The sequence below is a fragment of the Lycorma delicatula genome, chromosome 2 (assembly GCF_047948215.1).
Source record: "Lycorma delicatula isolate Av1 chromosome 2, ASM4794821v1, whole genome shotgun sequence".
Lineage (NCBI taxonomy): Eukaryota > Metazoa > Arthropoda > Insecta > Hemiptera > Fulgoridae > Lycorma > Lycorma delicatula.
The window spans coordinates 175,219,576-175,237,022 of NC_134456.1; the positions used below are offsets into that span (position 1 = coordinate 175,219,576).

Here is a 17,447-nt window from a genome sequence, read left to right on the forward strand (position 1 = left end):
TGTTCCTCATACTTTTCTCAAACAGAGCATCCATACTTGTGAAAATGACCATAGCTTAAAACATTCAGGGGATTCAATCTTCTCGAGGCTGATTTGGTCTTTGAATTCCTAGTACCTTTATTCTTATTAACTGTCGTTTGCAGATCTTTGTACTGTCCTAAACTTTCCTATTACAACTTTTTCTACACTTCATTGCAACCTTTTTCCTTTCATGTCTATCATTTCTCCAAATCCCGATTCATTTACTAGTTTAAGACTTGCGATATTTTTATAAAATCTTGCAACTCCTTTTATTACTTTTTTCTGTTAATTCATTCATTACCTTGTAGTAAAAAATTTTACTACATGTGAAAATGCCATGCCTGACAAGGACCTCGTTCGAAACGCTACCTCTCACGCCACAGAGGTCAGAACCTAATCAAACATAACCTAATGCTTGCTAATCTCATCTAATTAACATTAAATGTACAAATTATATACAACTTCTTAATAACTAAATACAAAAATTCTAAATTAGTGATATTTAAAATGGTAATGAACTAAAATAACCAGATTTTCTATTTGCACTTCTCAAATACGGCCTACTATGACGCTAAACCTTGTACTATTCTGATATTGCTGTAAATATTGAATCTCTAGCATAACTTTGTACACTAGTATCACTCACATTTACTCAGAAAGCTATTACAGGAGTAAATATTATTTTCTATTCTTTCTCTATTAATATAAACCATTGTACTTTAGAAATAATTACATCCATTTGGGTAGAAATTTCTATTCAATTGTTGAATTTATTTTTATTGTGAAATGACTAACAAAAAATAATTTCATCAAAGAAATAATAGAGGCGCTAATTTTTTTTACATATTTGATCAAATATTTAGCCCCGTTACTACTTTATATACCTTGCTTCCTGTGAAAAATTAAGGCACAGTCCTACTAAATCATCTTCTGCTGAAATTTGATAATACATCAAAAACAATTTTTTATGACTTAATAATCATTACTTTTTTTAAGTAAAAGAAGACTGGATAAAAATATTGTATGTAAATGTCTTTTAAGTCGCTGTTATTTCCTATTATGGCTGTTCAACCTATTATAGCTGAAGCAGAATAATAATTCTGCTTCACAGCTAAAGTAGTTAATTTATAAAGATAGCAATGTTAGTTCAGTTCATATTTATTCACATAATATATAAAAACTTCAAAAGAATGGATTAAGAAAATGCTGTAATTACAAAAGCATACATTTTTTAATATTAAATTTCATTTTGATTTTTTAATTTTAAATTATCTTACTTCTAATTATCTTGATTAGTTATCTATTACATCTCGCTTTTCTGACTTGTTCATATTTAGAACAATTATGCTAAATAACAATAATTGTGACAGCTTAATTTTTTTAAATACCCAACTTTCCATCTCCCATTACAGTAAGTTGCAGCACGTTGTATTTTGATATTTTATTATTATGTAATATTCTCTTATTGCTGATATTGATGACTTTTGTATTTGTATTAATACAAAATTTTAGAAAAAAAAAATTCAATTGTAAAGAAAATAATTTAATAAATTTCCAAGATGTGATAATACATACATATTATGTATCCAATTTGTAACATACATCAAGTAAATGCTACAATTCTGCTTTTAATAGAATATGTTTGCTAATCACACATTACTCTCCCAATTTTTTTTATTTTAATGAATAAAATTTATTTACTGCTAAACATTCATTTTTTTTTTAATACAAAACAAATTAATCAAATGGACAAATTAAAAAAAGGTTAAAATGGACAAATTATGTTAGCTAAAATTTTCAGCTTGTTGAACATTATATATCCTCAGCAATTCTCACAATTCCTTTTAATATGGATGATAGGTTTGTATTTTTAGAAATTACCAAGAATACAACATGGTAGATAGCTGTAGTGTCAAGAACTGACCAGTTGGAATACATTAAAATCAACCACTCCCAATAACAACTTTCATGTGAAGTTAACAAATTTTAATGTAGCAAATTTCAACAATTCTTCATTTTGTAACCATTCATTTTTATTTTAATTCAAAATAATTCAGTTTTTATTTTTTTTGCAATTTAATGTTTTAACTCAATTTTTTCAGTTTTAAAAGGCCTCTCACAAACTATTAAGATACTATCCCCTGGGAGTTACTCTTAATTTTTCAGATCAAAAAAATGTTTCTGTAAAAGTTTAGGGTTTGAATCAGAATTTCACTAACTGTTTTTATTTCTATCAAATTTGTCATTGATTTTTCCTACTTTTATGCGATTTAATAATTTTATGAAAAGATCTGGACATTGGCAGACAAGATTTGACAAAAGCATTATGTTTCATTCAATTGGTTTTTGTAAATGTACTTAAATGTTCATTTTTCCTGTTCTTCCTTTATCTACATTAAAACGTTGAGAAATAATTTTAATACTGTTTCACCATTTCTATCTTTTGTTTTAAGCTTAAAACATTGTGTTTCATATTAATGAAGCGTAATAAATAAAATATAAACAGCATCTGCATGTTCCTAATTCACAGACTGGCCTTTTTCATCACTACCCTATATATTTAAAACATCACCATTAAATTCTATCCGCCTTTTTGAAAATGTAACTTCAGTTCTATTACAATGTGGTCTAAAGTACGAAACTACAAACAGCAGATTTCAGACCAGACAGTGAAATTTGCTGTTTGTAATAACTTAAGAAGTAATTAGATTTTAATTCAGCATAATGGAATATTCAAGTGTTTATTTTATATTCTGCTAGCTTATAATAAATTAAAGAATGTAATTGTTTTCATTCAGTTATTCAATAAACATTTATTATTAATTACTGCCTACCATTTGTATTAATACTTCCATCTCATAAACATTTAAGAAAATTTAAACTAATGCAGAAAAACCCACCGGGTTGGTCTAGTGGTTAACGCGTCTTCCCAAATCAGCTGATTTGGAAGTCGAGAGTTACAGCGTTCCAGTCCTAGTAAAGCCAGTTATTTTTACACGGATTTGAATACTAGATCGTGGATACTGGTGTTCTTTGGTGGTTGGGTTTCAATTAACTACACATCTCAGGAATGGTCGAACTGAGAATGTACAAGAATACACTTCATTTACACTCATACATATCATCCTCATTCATCATCTTAAGAATTATCTAAACTGTAGTTACCGGAGGATAAACAGGAAAAAGAAAAGAAAAAAACTAGTTTGAATTGGTATCATCATTCCCTTTTATGAAAAATAGTTTAACCAATTTTTATTATCTTCATTTTAAAATGTTCCAAAATTTTTAATTTTAAGCATATATGAATTTACTAACAACCTGTTTTTTGTAAAAAATGTCAAAGTAATGATCAAACATAATATATCCAACCCATATATCCACTACATCATCACCTTTTCAACTTGAATGAACACAACATTACTTATACAGTGCAATCATTTTATTCCGCATTATGTGCATTACTTGAACAGCCTCTAAGGAAAAGTTTGCATAATTATCATGAAGTACAAAAAGGCCACAAAGAAATTAGTTTTATGTGCATACCAAATATGTATACAGGAACCGAAACCCTTCGGGGTTTCAGTTATAGAATACCAGTGGTTTGTCAATCAGGTGGAAAGTAATGGGAATGGGTATACTGAATGTGTTTTTTAGTGGTTTTCACCACTATTGGTATTAGTGGTATTCACCACTAATTTTCACATAGTGGTTACATCAAGTCAGAACAAATGACATTGGTCAACAAAAATTCCGTACATCTTACATGAATCAACACTGCATTTACAGAAGGTAGAGGAGGGGTGTGCGATTTCTCAATGATAAACAGTGGGCAATTTTTCTTTTTACGAAACCCTTGGCAGTCTGGCATGACAGGATATAATTATGCAATTTTTAACTCTTCGCCCTGATGAATGCTGTTGTTACCTGCAAAGCGACTGGGCAACATGCAATACATCCAAAAAGACCATGGAATGTTTGCAAGAATTGTTTGATGATACATGATATCAGAAGGTCTTTGGCCCCCTATTGTTCCTCTGACTTACAGTCACCAGAATTCTTTGCGGGGTTTTTTTGAAAGAATGTGTAAAAAAAGCAAACCCAAGTACTCTAAAAGATCTGGAGCAAGCCATTATTGCCAAGATGAATTCCATTCTACGAAGGGTTTAAACCTGTCTTCAGGAAAATGGTGGACATTTTCAACACTTGCTTAAGATATCACCAATTGTGCATAACTACATGTCATGAATCTAATCTCTGTATTATAGTCCATAGTGGAATTAAAGTGTATAAAACCATGATGGGCAATATACAACGATGCTTTTTTACTTGTCCAATATTCACTTTTATCTGAATTTTTAAGAATAACAGTGGGCAATTTTTCTTTTTACGAAACCCTTGACAGTCTGGCATGGCAGGATATAATTATACCAAGTTGATAGTAAATTTAAATTCGTTTCACAAATGAGAATCAAGCATGATAAGAAATTCATTGTTTAAAAATACCTGATTTCTCCCTCTAACACATTATAGTACAAAAAGGCCTATTGATTGGTTGTCCAAAATGCCACACCAAACGTTCCCTGAAACTTTTTGCTGGAATTTGATTCAAGAATGTGGGTTTTCTTCAAATCACGAATGTGAGTTCAGTGTATTTATGCCATATGGGTAAAAGCAGCTTTGTCTGGAAATAGAATGAATGGAATTTAGTAATTATAATTAACCTATTGAAAAAACTGCAGTTGTCTGGCATGGTCATTAAGCTGGACGTGTTGAACTTTCTGAACATGATAAGGACTCACTCAAAGAGCACGTAATATCTTCCACGTATACTTTGTTGAATGTTCTCATGTACAAATACCTTGGCATGCTCATTGTAGAATGAGCATTTGAAGAATGTTTTCCTTTTCATCACCATGTACTAGTTGACATTCAGATGCAACATAAGCACTGGGTACCACTTTCACAAATATTAAAAATGTTACAAAATACTTTATGGTTTGAAACTACTCATCAAGGAACCTACATCAGTATTGTATTGCAGCTGGAGCACTTTCATTGCAAAAGCCATACATAAAAATCATGTCAGTATATTCTGCTTGAATGAAGAGGTCCAACATTTTTTAAGCAAAGAATTTACAAAAACAAAACTACATTACTTGATTCTGAAAAAAATTAAACACAATCAAAATTGTCAAAACAACTTAACTGCCTAATGTTTATTATTAATACATAACCACAATTTTATGACAACAGTGAGTAGTATTCATATTAATTTTGAAACTGTTAGTGTTGCCAACCTAATTTTTTAAATCTAAATTTATTCTACTAAGAACAGCTGTTTTTTAATTTTTATAAATTCATAATATTTTTTTAAAGTTTTGTTCTGTTTTGATTTTAGTTATAAAAGTACATCAACCTTCTCAGTATTGATAAAATAATTTATGTATTTATACGAAGTTATTGTACTCCAAACTAAGAAAAAATGTTTTTCTTCACTAAATGTTTCATTCAATTTTTCAGGTAAAAACATAAGAAATCATTAAGTTTACCACTTACATACAAAATTTCGATACGATCTCATTTCACCAAAGCGACTGAACTTTTTTGCTAGCCGTAAACTCAATAACAAAACAATTTTTAGACAGTTTTGTATCAACTGTTTTACTTTTTTCAAGTTCTAGGATCAGTTCTGTATCAAGCTGTGGCACAATGCTTCTGATATCAAAAATAACAAAAGCAAAATGTTTTTAAGTACCAAAGAAAGTTAACTCTAAACTGGATCGGTTCAAACCACAAACAAACTCAAAATATCAAAAAATAAACAATCGTAATATATTTAAAAAAATAAAATAAAAAATGAAGTAAAACTACAAATATTTATCATCGGATGAAGCTGTTTAGGCTGTTTTAGATGCTAATAGCAGCACTTAAAACTGACACAAAAGCTACTGAAAGCATTATTATGTTAGGTTTTAAAAAATTATAAAGTTTATCAGATTTCTAATAAAAAAAACTAATACAATTAACAAAAATTACAGTAGCATAGCTATAGTGGTGCAAGTGGTGCTACAGTTCCAGGGCCCGAATTGGAAAGGGACTTTAGCACACAAAAGAAAGATATTAATAAAGATAAAAAACAAGCAAATGAAATAAATTTACATGACAAGAATTTCTCCACATGTGTGATTTGATATAAAAAAATGCAGGTATGTCAACATCAATGTTGACAGATTAAGTATGTCTTAAAAAAACTTATCTAAGTTTTTTTAATATACAGAATCCCTAGTTGGTGTTCAAGCAACCTTGGGTTTGTCACATGACCTCATCCAAATGTATCAAAAAAAATATATATGCAAGAAAATGTTGTACATGGTGGGAGACATAACCTCATAGAAACATTACATGTTTGATTGAGATAAGACATACAGCACATATCCCACGGTTGTTTGTAATGCCACCTGGCAATTCTGTAAATTAATAAACACTTACAGTTTATGATATACTTTGGTAATAAAAGTGGTAAAATAAAGTGTTTTTCTTATACTTACGGCATTATTAGCAAATATTTTGAAACTTCAATTAAACTATAGTGACAGAATTAATATTTTATTTTACTTTTATCAATTATTATTAGTATAAATTATTTAAAAATAATTAATTATAATTAATGGCATATAATTAACTCACCATGGATAACACAAATGTAAGAGGTAATGCAAAACAGAAAAAACAAGCAAAAATTTGGAAAATTTTTTAAAACTTGTCAAAAATTTCTTACATGTCAAGCAATAATTGTGAACCACAAACAAGTACTTCCACTTTACATCTGTGATACTACAAACAGCAGCCTTTAAACAACTGTTAAAGAAATAGATATAGATCAACAAGAATCCATTGAGATAAGGTAAATTCTGAAACTATAAATAAATTTTTACCGCAAGAGTACCCATAGAAAAAAGCAAACTTCCATCCAATTTAAATGCTGAACAAAGGAGTTTTATTTTAAAATTCAGTCCTTGTCTACATATTTTATTGCTGAAAGATGAAGCAGACAAAAATCATGGGGTACAGCACTGAACTCAATTTTTTATGAATAAACTAAAATCAGGCATGAAAATTAAACTATACTGGTCAACATTGTTGGTTATTTAGTAGCAAAATTTTTTTAAATGTTAGGAATGATGGTTATTCCATATTATGTCTGGCATTTACGAGGGGTACTCCCAACACCTAGGTCTGTTGGGAGTTCAACACAGAGATGTGTTGATGCCTATATGTAGTTCATAATATGTGTGTGCTATGATGTAATTGTGATTTAATTTTTTTTACAGGTGTTGATGCAGTTAGACCTCCGAAGATAGTATAACCTGGCTATGACAATGGATTTGCAGAAACTGTAGCAGCATCCATCAGTTATGATGGATGAAGTTTCTCACCAAAGAAGGGAAATGGCCAAAGGACATTCATAGTGGGATGGTGACTGTATGGTGAATGCACCTTTTTAAAGTACAAAGTGAAATTCTGGTCCAAACAATTTAAGTTAGGGCAGGGAATCCATTGAAGATAGTCCTTGCAGTGGAAGAACTGTGGAAGCAGCCACACCCATCTGCCAGAAAGTAGACAGATTGGTTATGGAAGACAGGCATGTTAGGGCAGCAATACTTGCTACAGAATGTGGGGTGTTCAAAGGAATTACTATAACAATACTTCATGACAATTTACACATAACAAGGTAACTTCCTGATGGGTACAACAAAACCTCACATAACATCAGCAGGAATGTAGTGCGCAGTTGAGTGCAGAGAACTTTTTTTCAGTAGGTTGGTGACTGGTGATGAAACATAGGTTCATTACTGGGATCCTGACAAGACCAAACAAGAGTCCACCATGCAGTGGAAACACTAAGGATCCCCAACACCCAAAAAATTAAAGACCCAGCCACCGGCTGGGAAGATCATGGCCACAATTTTTTGAGATAGTGAGGGAATTTTGTTAATTGAATATATGGAGCACAAGCAGACTATCACTGGTAATGTCTACACTGAGTATCTTCAGAAGCTATGGGCAGCAGTAAAGGAAAAACAGCAAACCAAAGGCATCTTGCTTTTGCATGACAATGCTCCATTCCACTTATCACATATTGCAAACCAAACTTTGAGGTAGTGTGGATTTCAAGAACTTCTTCACCCTCCCTACAGTACAGACCTGGCCACCAGTGATTTTTTCCTGTTCAAAAACTTCAAGAAAAACTATGGCAGACGTTTTCACAACGATTATGAATTGAAAACAGCTGTTTCAGGGTATTTTGAGGAGAAAGATAAATTTTTTTACTTTGGATAACCTCTATGCAGGCTAAATTGAACAAGTCTAAGAAAGTGCCAGGGACCTATATTGAAAAATAAAAATGACACCACCTCTCCGCCACCACTCTTTCTAAGATTATCTACAACGTTCTGAGTGCCCCTTGTACAATAGAGTCTGTGTTTTTCACAGATTCACTTTGAAAAAATATACTCTTGCATTATGAAATTGCATGATTTGAATTCATTACTTAAATAAATGTGGGCTAATGTGGGATCTTTTTTTAACTTTTTAGAAAACTGAACATATTTTTTAAACACAGTAAGTTATAATAGTTCTTTCAAAAATATTAGTAAGACACTAATAATATTACTAAAGTTGTAAGGTAGATTGAAGGCTGATTGAAGCAAGATTTTTCCTTGAAACAATACTCAAAATATTTTTGCAAGCAGAATTTTACAATCTGTTGATTATTAGAAAACTGTTATGAATATATGACTGGACTTCAAAATAAATCAGTTTAAAAACTTAGCTATTCAAATGGCACAACTGAGGAGCAGATTGAAAATAGTTAAGCGCCACTTTGAAGAGCTTTGTTCAGATGAAAGAATGTGCAATCTAAATTTTCTTCTGAACTAAATTTTAAATATTCAGTTTTCTGTAGTAATATTTGCAGTTTTTTAGCTGAAATGTTACAATATTTGTAACATTTTTCACTGGCATGGAAAATCGATTAGATTCTTTTTATGTTCTTATTCTGTCAAATTTACACACATTAAAAATATTTTATCTGAAAACTGTACGAAATTAATGACAGAACATCAAGATGATTGTTTCAGATTCATTTTCTCAATATCATTCTGAAATAAGTACGGCTTCAGTAAGAAAATTACATCTACAAACTAGCTTCTTTGTTAATTATTAAGCACTCAGCATTTTCATCTACATTTCCTGATAATTACACAGCTTGCATTTAAATTTTTGATTATTCAGTTGATTGTTCCGAGCACTGAAAGGTCATTTTCAACTTTAAAATTAACAGAAAACTATTTTAAGAAGTTTAATGTCAACAATGCTCACCTGGCTTGGCAATTTTATCTGTTAAAGAAGACTGAGAAAAGAAAATCGATTTAAAGGAAATCATTGATCGTTTTGTAAGGCAAAAAATAAAAAAAACAAGAAAAAGAATGATTTGCTAGGCAAGTTATTTATAAAAATGAGTATGTATGACTAGATTGAGTATTTGTAAACTATTTAATAAAAAAATATCAGGGCAAATTTTATCCTGCATATTTATAAATTACTGAACTACATAAATTATAAAATATCTACTAATTACTAAAAGTAAAAATTTTTTGGCAGTTTCTGTCTTAAAACAGAAGAAATTTTTATAATTAAGAAGGTTCAAAAACGAGACATTTCTTAGAAAGGATCTTAGGCAAATACCACGAATGCACTTGCAAAGAAGAAAACTGTGATATTTTGCAATATAATGAACAAAGATAACAAACGTTACAGAAGGGTCAGAATAGTTGATAAATTCAAGAAAAAATAAAATGATGTGGGGATAACTAGGCAATCTATTGACAACTACACAAATTATGAACTACTTTTATAAAAAAGGTAAAGGTATTAACAAAATTAATGCAAACATTAATTATTAATGAATCTATTATATTCAGCATCATTCATACAGTGATCATACACACACAAGATCTATCAGAGCATAAAACTGAAATAAGTGTAACTTAACTGATGATCAACATCTAACATATAAACTTATTAATAGTTAAACTAATATATAAATACAAATTATTATTCAATTAATAATAATTATTTTATAATGAACTAATACAACTAAATAACCAGATGTCAATCTTCTAATGAACGTACATTAATAATGTAATGCAACAATATTAAAGTAATTATTTTTTTATCCTTACAGATAATTATTAATTATAAAACTATAACAGTAATAAATTACACAGGCTTATTTTTAATTTTTTTTTTTTTTTTTACATTAAGTATATTCATTAAAAAATGTTCTAATACAAAACTAACGAAATGTTCAATTGAATAAATTATTATTGAAGCTGTAATAAATAAACTTATAAACTATTACAATAAATTAAATACATCTTTTTTATTCCTAAAAATATAGATAACTGAAATTAAGATTATCAAAGTACTAAAAGTAATCTCTACTTTAAATTCCTCATTTATCATTATCAACAGTTAAAAATTAACAAAACTTAAAAACTCCATCACAGAATATTACTTCACTTTTAATGATTTTCAAGTAAAAATGTCAAAAAATTATGACCAAATAAAGAAATTAACCAAAAATCAACATATTCATATTCGTTTTATTAGTCTAAAGCCTAAAGGAAATTTAGTTTATGTTTAACTGCATCTGCTTACACAAATAGATATAAATTTTTGCCTAAGGTATTGTGATGTTAAAAAATAAAGTCTGTTACAGAAACATATATAAGCAAGTAACCTAAAATGTTAACAAAAATCTTTGTAACAGTAAATCCTACAACAACCAGATTTTGATTTTATTTTAAGTATGTAAAATAATAAACATATATAACATTTTGTGTGATTAAAAGGTTCACTGACCTACAAAATCCATTTATACAAAATTATTTACTTTTATTTTATAATTTTGCTATGAAAATGGTGAATTAAATAAATTACGTGCATAAAATATCCACAAAATTATTATTTTTTAGCAGGTGGAGATTTTAAACTTACAGTAAAAAAAAATTTTATTAGTTATGTTGAAAAATTAACTTTTATAAAATAAATATTTCTTAATGATAACAACAAAAGGCATAAAAATACAAGAAGTAATTTTTATAGTTTCATCAATTAATATATAATAAATATATATTTAATTCATCTCAAACAATTTCCTGAAATTGAAGGTTTTCATTCGAAAAACCTTCTGATTGTTACATAATTTAGTAACAATAACATTTTTCTGCCAAACATTTCTACAATTAAAAATTCTTTCGATTACATGTAAATAAAAATAAACCCTGCGCATACAACCTCAAATTCTTTTCATAAAATTACTTAGTAAAATCTAACAAATAGTATTGACCTTATTGCTTCAACCTTTAAATTACTTTTGTTTATCATAAATTTTACTTTAATATTATTACACTACAACTGGAGGAAAAACAATACAAATATGGATGCAGAATAAAAATTATACAGGATGATGGGAGTTGATTTCTGCCCACCCTGAAACGAGCGATCACATTACCAGCTAATACACCGACAATATGCTGCATTTATATAACAGTAACGATGGTCAGGGCACTGCCCTAACGATATAAAATGTGTACCTTAATGAGTTACAAGATAAAGAAAAATCATGAAATCCGTTACAAGATTATAATTAAACATAAATTCAAAAGTAGGCTAAATAAAAGTATTAAAATATAATTTAAATATTTAATTCATAAATACAATTAATTATATATAATACATACACAAATATATATATCTCACTAAACATATACAAGTGCCTAAAATTAACTGTCTTTTTAACCTTAATTAATAAACACAGGAGGCAAAAAATATGAAACTTATTAATATACTTATATCAAAACATTTCAGGATTTAAAAAAAAATTGATTTACTTTGTTAATGCATTGTTATAACAATCAATAATGAATGGATTGTAATACTAATATATTTTATATAAATTCATAAACTATAAAATCAAATTAAATAATAAAGCAGGTTACTGTACAAAAAAGTGCAAAGCAGACACCGATGTTAAATTCAGTCTAATGGAGTTTTATTTAAAATTTTACCAGACTTCAAAATCCATAATTTTATTTCAATAAATTACAGACTCCATTTAAACAAGATCTGAACTCACTGCAATCATTAGAAACAAGTTATGTAAATAAAAATAAATAAGATAAAACTCCAATAAAATGAAGTGTCACATCGAAATTGGACGGTTTCATCTGCAAGGATAAAGGTTTTATATGCAAGGGGTATATATAAAGTGAGGAACATATTACGCTATTAAATGGTGTTCTGTAATTACAGTACAGATCAAACATAGGTCATTCGCAGGTTTAATTGAATCTGTTTCAGTACCTATACTTGGTCCCCGACGAGCAAATTTCCATCATCCGTAAACAATTAAACAAGACGATGAATGTTTTAATAAATGTTTGTAGAAAAACAATTTTTTTAATTATAGATAAAGACATTAAAATTTTATTGCAAATACTAAATCCATTTAGCATTTAAGACAATTAATTTAAAAGGAAAAATTTCTGACCTAATATTAAATATAGACAGTTCTCATTCAAAACTTCAAAAAAAAAAGCCAAAGCTATTGCTATTTATATAAATAAGTAAATTAAGTGAACACTTGTGCATAAAACTAATTTTAATTTCTAAAATGTTTTCATTATCAACTATGTTTTTTTTCCATTTTAATTATTTTAAATTAAAAATATTTACCTTAATTTATCACAAAAAAAGAATTACTTTTTACAGAAACCTTTCACACCTGAGCTTCAAAATAATGATAAAAAAAATCAAAAATAAATAATTGGAATAACTTACTTATCTATTTAATTTAAAATATAGAAAAGATAACTACATGATCTAATCAAAATACAATTGAAAACTGAACCGCTGTTTTATAACTAACAATAATAATGACAGTATTACTAACATATATTAACTCAAGTAAAATCTTTTAAAACACAACTCTACTTATTTTTAAAATAACGGTGAAAAAATAAAAATCTTCATCACGGTTTCATGACAAAGTGCTCATAAAACAGAACGAAGTAGTAAATAATTCAGTATAACAGAGAAATTCTTAACTTTGTACTTCAGAAAACAAAAATCTTCTACCTTCTTCATTGCATACGGATACCACATTTACTTACCTATTATTATATTATATTACATATATAAAATTATTTTTGAAGTATTAAAAATAATTAATTAAAAATGAAATACACATACAACTATTATTATATGCAAGTTTTTTTAATATTTATTTTTATGTCCAAAGAATATATTTTTTTTAAAAGAATATAAAAGAGCATTACAAAGTTAAATTAGTCACTTGCTGATGACACAATGTTCACAAAAAAATTTTAATACTATTCTTTTATGGTCATAGATTTTTCACTTAACTCTTACATTCTATATAAAAGAAAAAAATAATAAGTCTAATCTAAAAACTAACATACATGGAATTTATTCCGCCTCAAGAAACGTTTCCAGTGGCAGTTTCTTGGCTCAGAATGTACTAAACAGACAGCTAAGGACAACACTATCCACTTATAAACACATTAAAGATTTGGGAAAATACTCCCACTATTAAAGCCTAGTTATCTAGAACAAAACAATAAAACTAAATAATAATTTTACTCGATTACAATTAACAAGAGGAAGAAAATAACAAAAAAAAGAAACAAAACATGCAAATATTACAAAAAAAAAAAAAAAACTGCGACAGATTTTGTAGTGGCAAAAATAAGACTTCACAACACCGTTTTTAATGCGCAGCATTTTTCTATCTTTTTTTTTATTTTTATTTTAAAAGGGGGGCTTATAATTAATAATTGACGTGTATGAAGAGGAAACTGCCACTGGTGCGCTAGCCTACTCGACCATATCCATTTCGGAGTTCTTAAAGGTCCCGGAGACATTGCTGCTACCTACCCCTCCTCTGCCATTAACTTCTGTGGTTCGGTTTGATGAGAAGCACAGTTTCATCACATATGGGAACCTTCCCCCTAAAACAAAGTAAAAACAGAAAGCTTCAGTCAATGTCAATCTTTGGTAAATTGACTTATGATACATCCTCAGCAGATAATAGCTTCCAAAAACAAGCATCTTCAACAATAAAATGACTTCCCCTTGTAATACCTCTAAATGGACAATTACATTCATCAAGTCATTTCAATAACTCTATTCATTTTATAGCCAAGTTATCAGGTAAAATGTTTAACTGTCATTGTCACTGCACACATGCATGCTTGCAAATCCCGTCCATGTTGTGTGTGTGTATATGCATAATTAATTTATCAAAAAAAATTTTGAAATTCTGAAGTGTACCAGAACTTTATATGTTTGGTGTAATACATTCTCTGAATGTATGATATAACTGGAGAGAGGTCTTTCCCCAGTTATTAATACTTTCAGATCCAAGCCAAAGTAACTTTGCTAATAGAGCCAAAAGCAAAGGGTAGATCAGATGTCTCTATTAAAATCTTAAGGAAATACAATGGGTATACAAAGGCCGCCTTTTATGTTTTTAACAAAAGAATGAAAGAACAATTTTTTCTTTCAAATAATTTTATTATTATACTACAAATAATTTTATTATTATACTACAAATCATTTTATTGTTTCTCAACACATTCATAGATTAATACACACTTTTGTGTGTTTGAACCAATTCTCAAAACATTTTTTCCACACTGAAGTTGGTACCTCAAAAACATGGTTTTGGAAGGATTCAACAGCTTCTTGGGGTGATGAAAATTGCTGTCCGTGCAATTACTCACACAGCAACATAAAGAAGTAGTTGGGTGATAAATCAGGTGAAAACAAGCAATAAGACATTAATTCAATGTTTGTCTCAGTCAAATAATCAATCGTTTGATGTGCTTTGTGACAGTTGACAATTCTGCAAACAAACTGTAAATAGTCTTTTCTGATGGTGATTCATTACCAAAAGTTGAACGAAGCGATCCAGGCATTGCTGTTGAGTTAGATCCTCACTAAATCGTTTCATCCACTAACAATTTTTATAGGTCCAGGTATGACAAGTTTTAAACCACTAATTAGAGAGCAATGAATTTCACAGAGTAATGCACAAGACAAATTTTTCTCATTCTTAATATACTTCAAGACTCCAGTCAACTCAGTTATTTAATTATCTACCATTCTCCACACTTCTCCAGGTCTGGCTATTTACCACCATCATCCATTTAGCCTCACCAATAACAATTTCTCTTCTATGATTTCGTTTCATGCCCTTTTCTTCTATTTCCTCTGTTATGGTATCACACTTTCAGACAAGGTCTACAGCAAAGGCAATAAAGCTGAGTTATTAAATCACCGATTCAAATGTCTATAGAGGCATTTACATCGGTGGCATCCCAACGAGGCCAGGCTTATTACTATGAGATGTAAAAAGTCAGAGGGCGATAAATGACTCCTGTTAAATGAAAACAGGGCAAGGAACGGGGGGGGGGCCACCCCCCCTGTTCCTTCCCCTGTGTGGCAACCGAAACATCACTAGGCAGCTGTCTTCCTAGGGGGGGGGGGGGGTGTTATGGTATCATACTATATCTTCCTGGATTTTAACAGGGACATTTTACTTTATTATTTAATAAATAAAATAACCCATAAACATCTTGAATAATGTTTTCAATCTCATAGAATAAAAGCATAATTGGGTTTGATGCTGTCCCTCAAATAAAAATGATTAACTTAAAGTTCATTAACTTAAAGACTTAGCTAATGCACGCCTTCCTTTGACGTCCATAGAAACCTCAGTTTTAAGGCTTGATTTTTATGATGTCCCAGGAATCAGAGCAATTTTTTAGATGTTATTGTTATAAACATTTTTAAGAGTTGTTAATTTCATAACTATTTTTGATATTTTTAATGATGAAAATATCAGAAGAAAGAAATTTGACATTTCATGTTAACTGCAGCTGTTTGATAATTTTCTTTAAAATTTTTTTTTTTTTTTTTTGTCTTCAGTCATTTGACTGGTTTGATGCAGCTCTCCAAGATTCCCTATCTAGTGCTAGTCGTTTCATTTCAGTATACCCTCTACATCCTACATCCCCAACAATTTGTTTTACATACTCCAAACGTGGCCTGCCTACACAATTTTTCCCTTCTACCTGTCCTTCCAATATTAAAGCGACTATTCCAGGATGCCTTAGTATGTGGCCTATAAGTCTGTTTCTGCTTTTAACTATATTTTTCCAAATGCTACTTTCTTCATCTATTTGCCGCAATACCTCTTCATTTGTCACTTTATCCACCCATCTGATTTTTAACATTCTCCTATAGCACCACATTTCAAAAGCTTCTAATCTTTTCTTCTCAGATACTCCGATTGTCCAAGTTTCACTTCCATATAAAGCGACACTCCAAACATACACTTTCAAAAATCTTTTCCTGACATTTAAATTAATTTTTGATGTAAACAAATTATATTTCTTACTGAAGGCTCGTTTAGCTTGTGCTATTCGGCATTTTATATCGCTCCTGCTTCGTCCATCTTTAGTAATTTTACTTCCCAAATAACAAAATTCTTCTACCTCCATAATCTTTTCTCCTCCTATTTTCACATTCAGTGGTCCATCTTTGTTATTTCTACTACATTTCATTACTTTTGTTTTGTTCTTGTTTATTTTCATGCAATAGTTTATGCGTAGGACTTCATCTATGCCGTTCATTGTTTCTTCTAAATCCTTTTTACTCTCGGCTAGAATTACTATATCATCAGCAAATCGTAGCATCTTTATCTTTTCACCTTGTACTGTTACTCCGAATCTAAATTGTTCTTTAACATCATTAACTGCTAGTTCCATGTAAAGATTAAAAAGTAACGGCGATAGGGAACATCCTTGTCGGACTCCCTTTCTTATTAGGGCTTCTTTCTTATGTTCTTCAATTGTTATTGTTGCTGTTTGGTTCCTGTACATGTTAGCGATTGTTCTTCTATCTCTGAATTTGAACCCTAATTTTTTTAAAATGCTGAACATTTTATTCCAGTCTACGTTATCGAAAGCCTTTTCTAGGTCTATAAACGCCAAGTATGTTGGTTTGTTTTTCTTTAATCTTCCTTCTAGTATTAATCTGAGGCCTAAAATTGCTTCCCTTGTCCCTATACTTTTCCTGAAACCAAATTGGTCTTCTCCTAACACTTCTTCCACTCTCCTCTCAATTCTTCTGTATAAAATTCTAGTTAAGATTTTTGATGCATGACTAGTTAAACTAATTGTTCTGTATTCTTCACATTTATCTGCCCCTGCTTTCTTTGGTATCATAACTATAACACTTTTTTTGAAGTCTGATGGAAATTCCCCATTTTCATA

The 17,447-nt window shown here is 29.6% G+C and overlaps 1 protein-coding gene across 4 annotated transcripts in view; it reads right to left on the reverse strand.

Annotated features, from left to right (window-relative positions):
* Positions 1-9,975: 9,975 nt before the first annotated feature.
* The window catches only part of sm (heterogeneous nuclear ribonucleoprotein L), a 514,959-nt gene continuing 507,487 nt past the window's right edge, over positions 9,976-17,447 (reverse strand). For all 4 annotated transcript variants that reach the window (XM_075356710.1, XM_075356709.1, XM_075356707.1 and 1 more), the window contains one exon: positions 9,976-14,117. In XM_075356710.1, the coding sequence (XP_075212825.1) occupies positions 13,984-14,117 (134 nt within the window). In that variant the 3' untranslated portion in view covers positions 9,976-13,983. The remainder of the gene's footprint in view (positions 14,118-17,447) is intronic.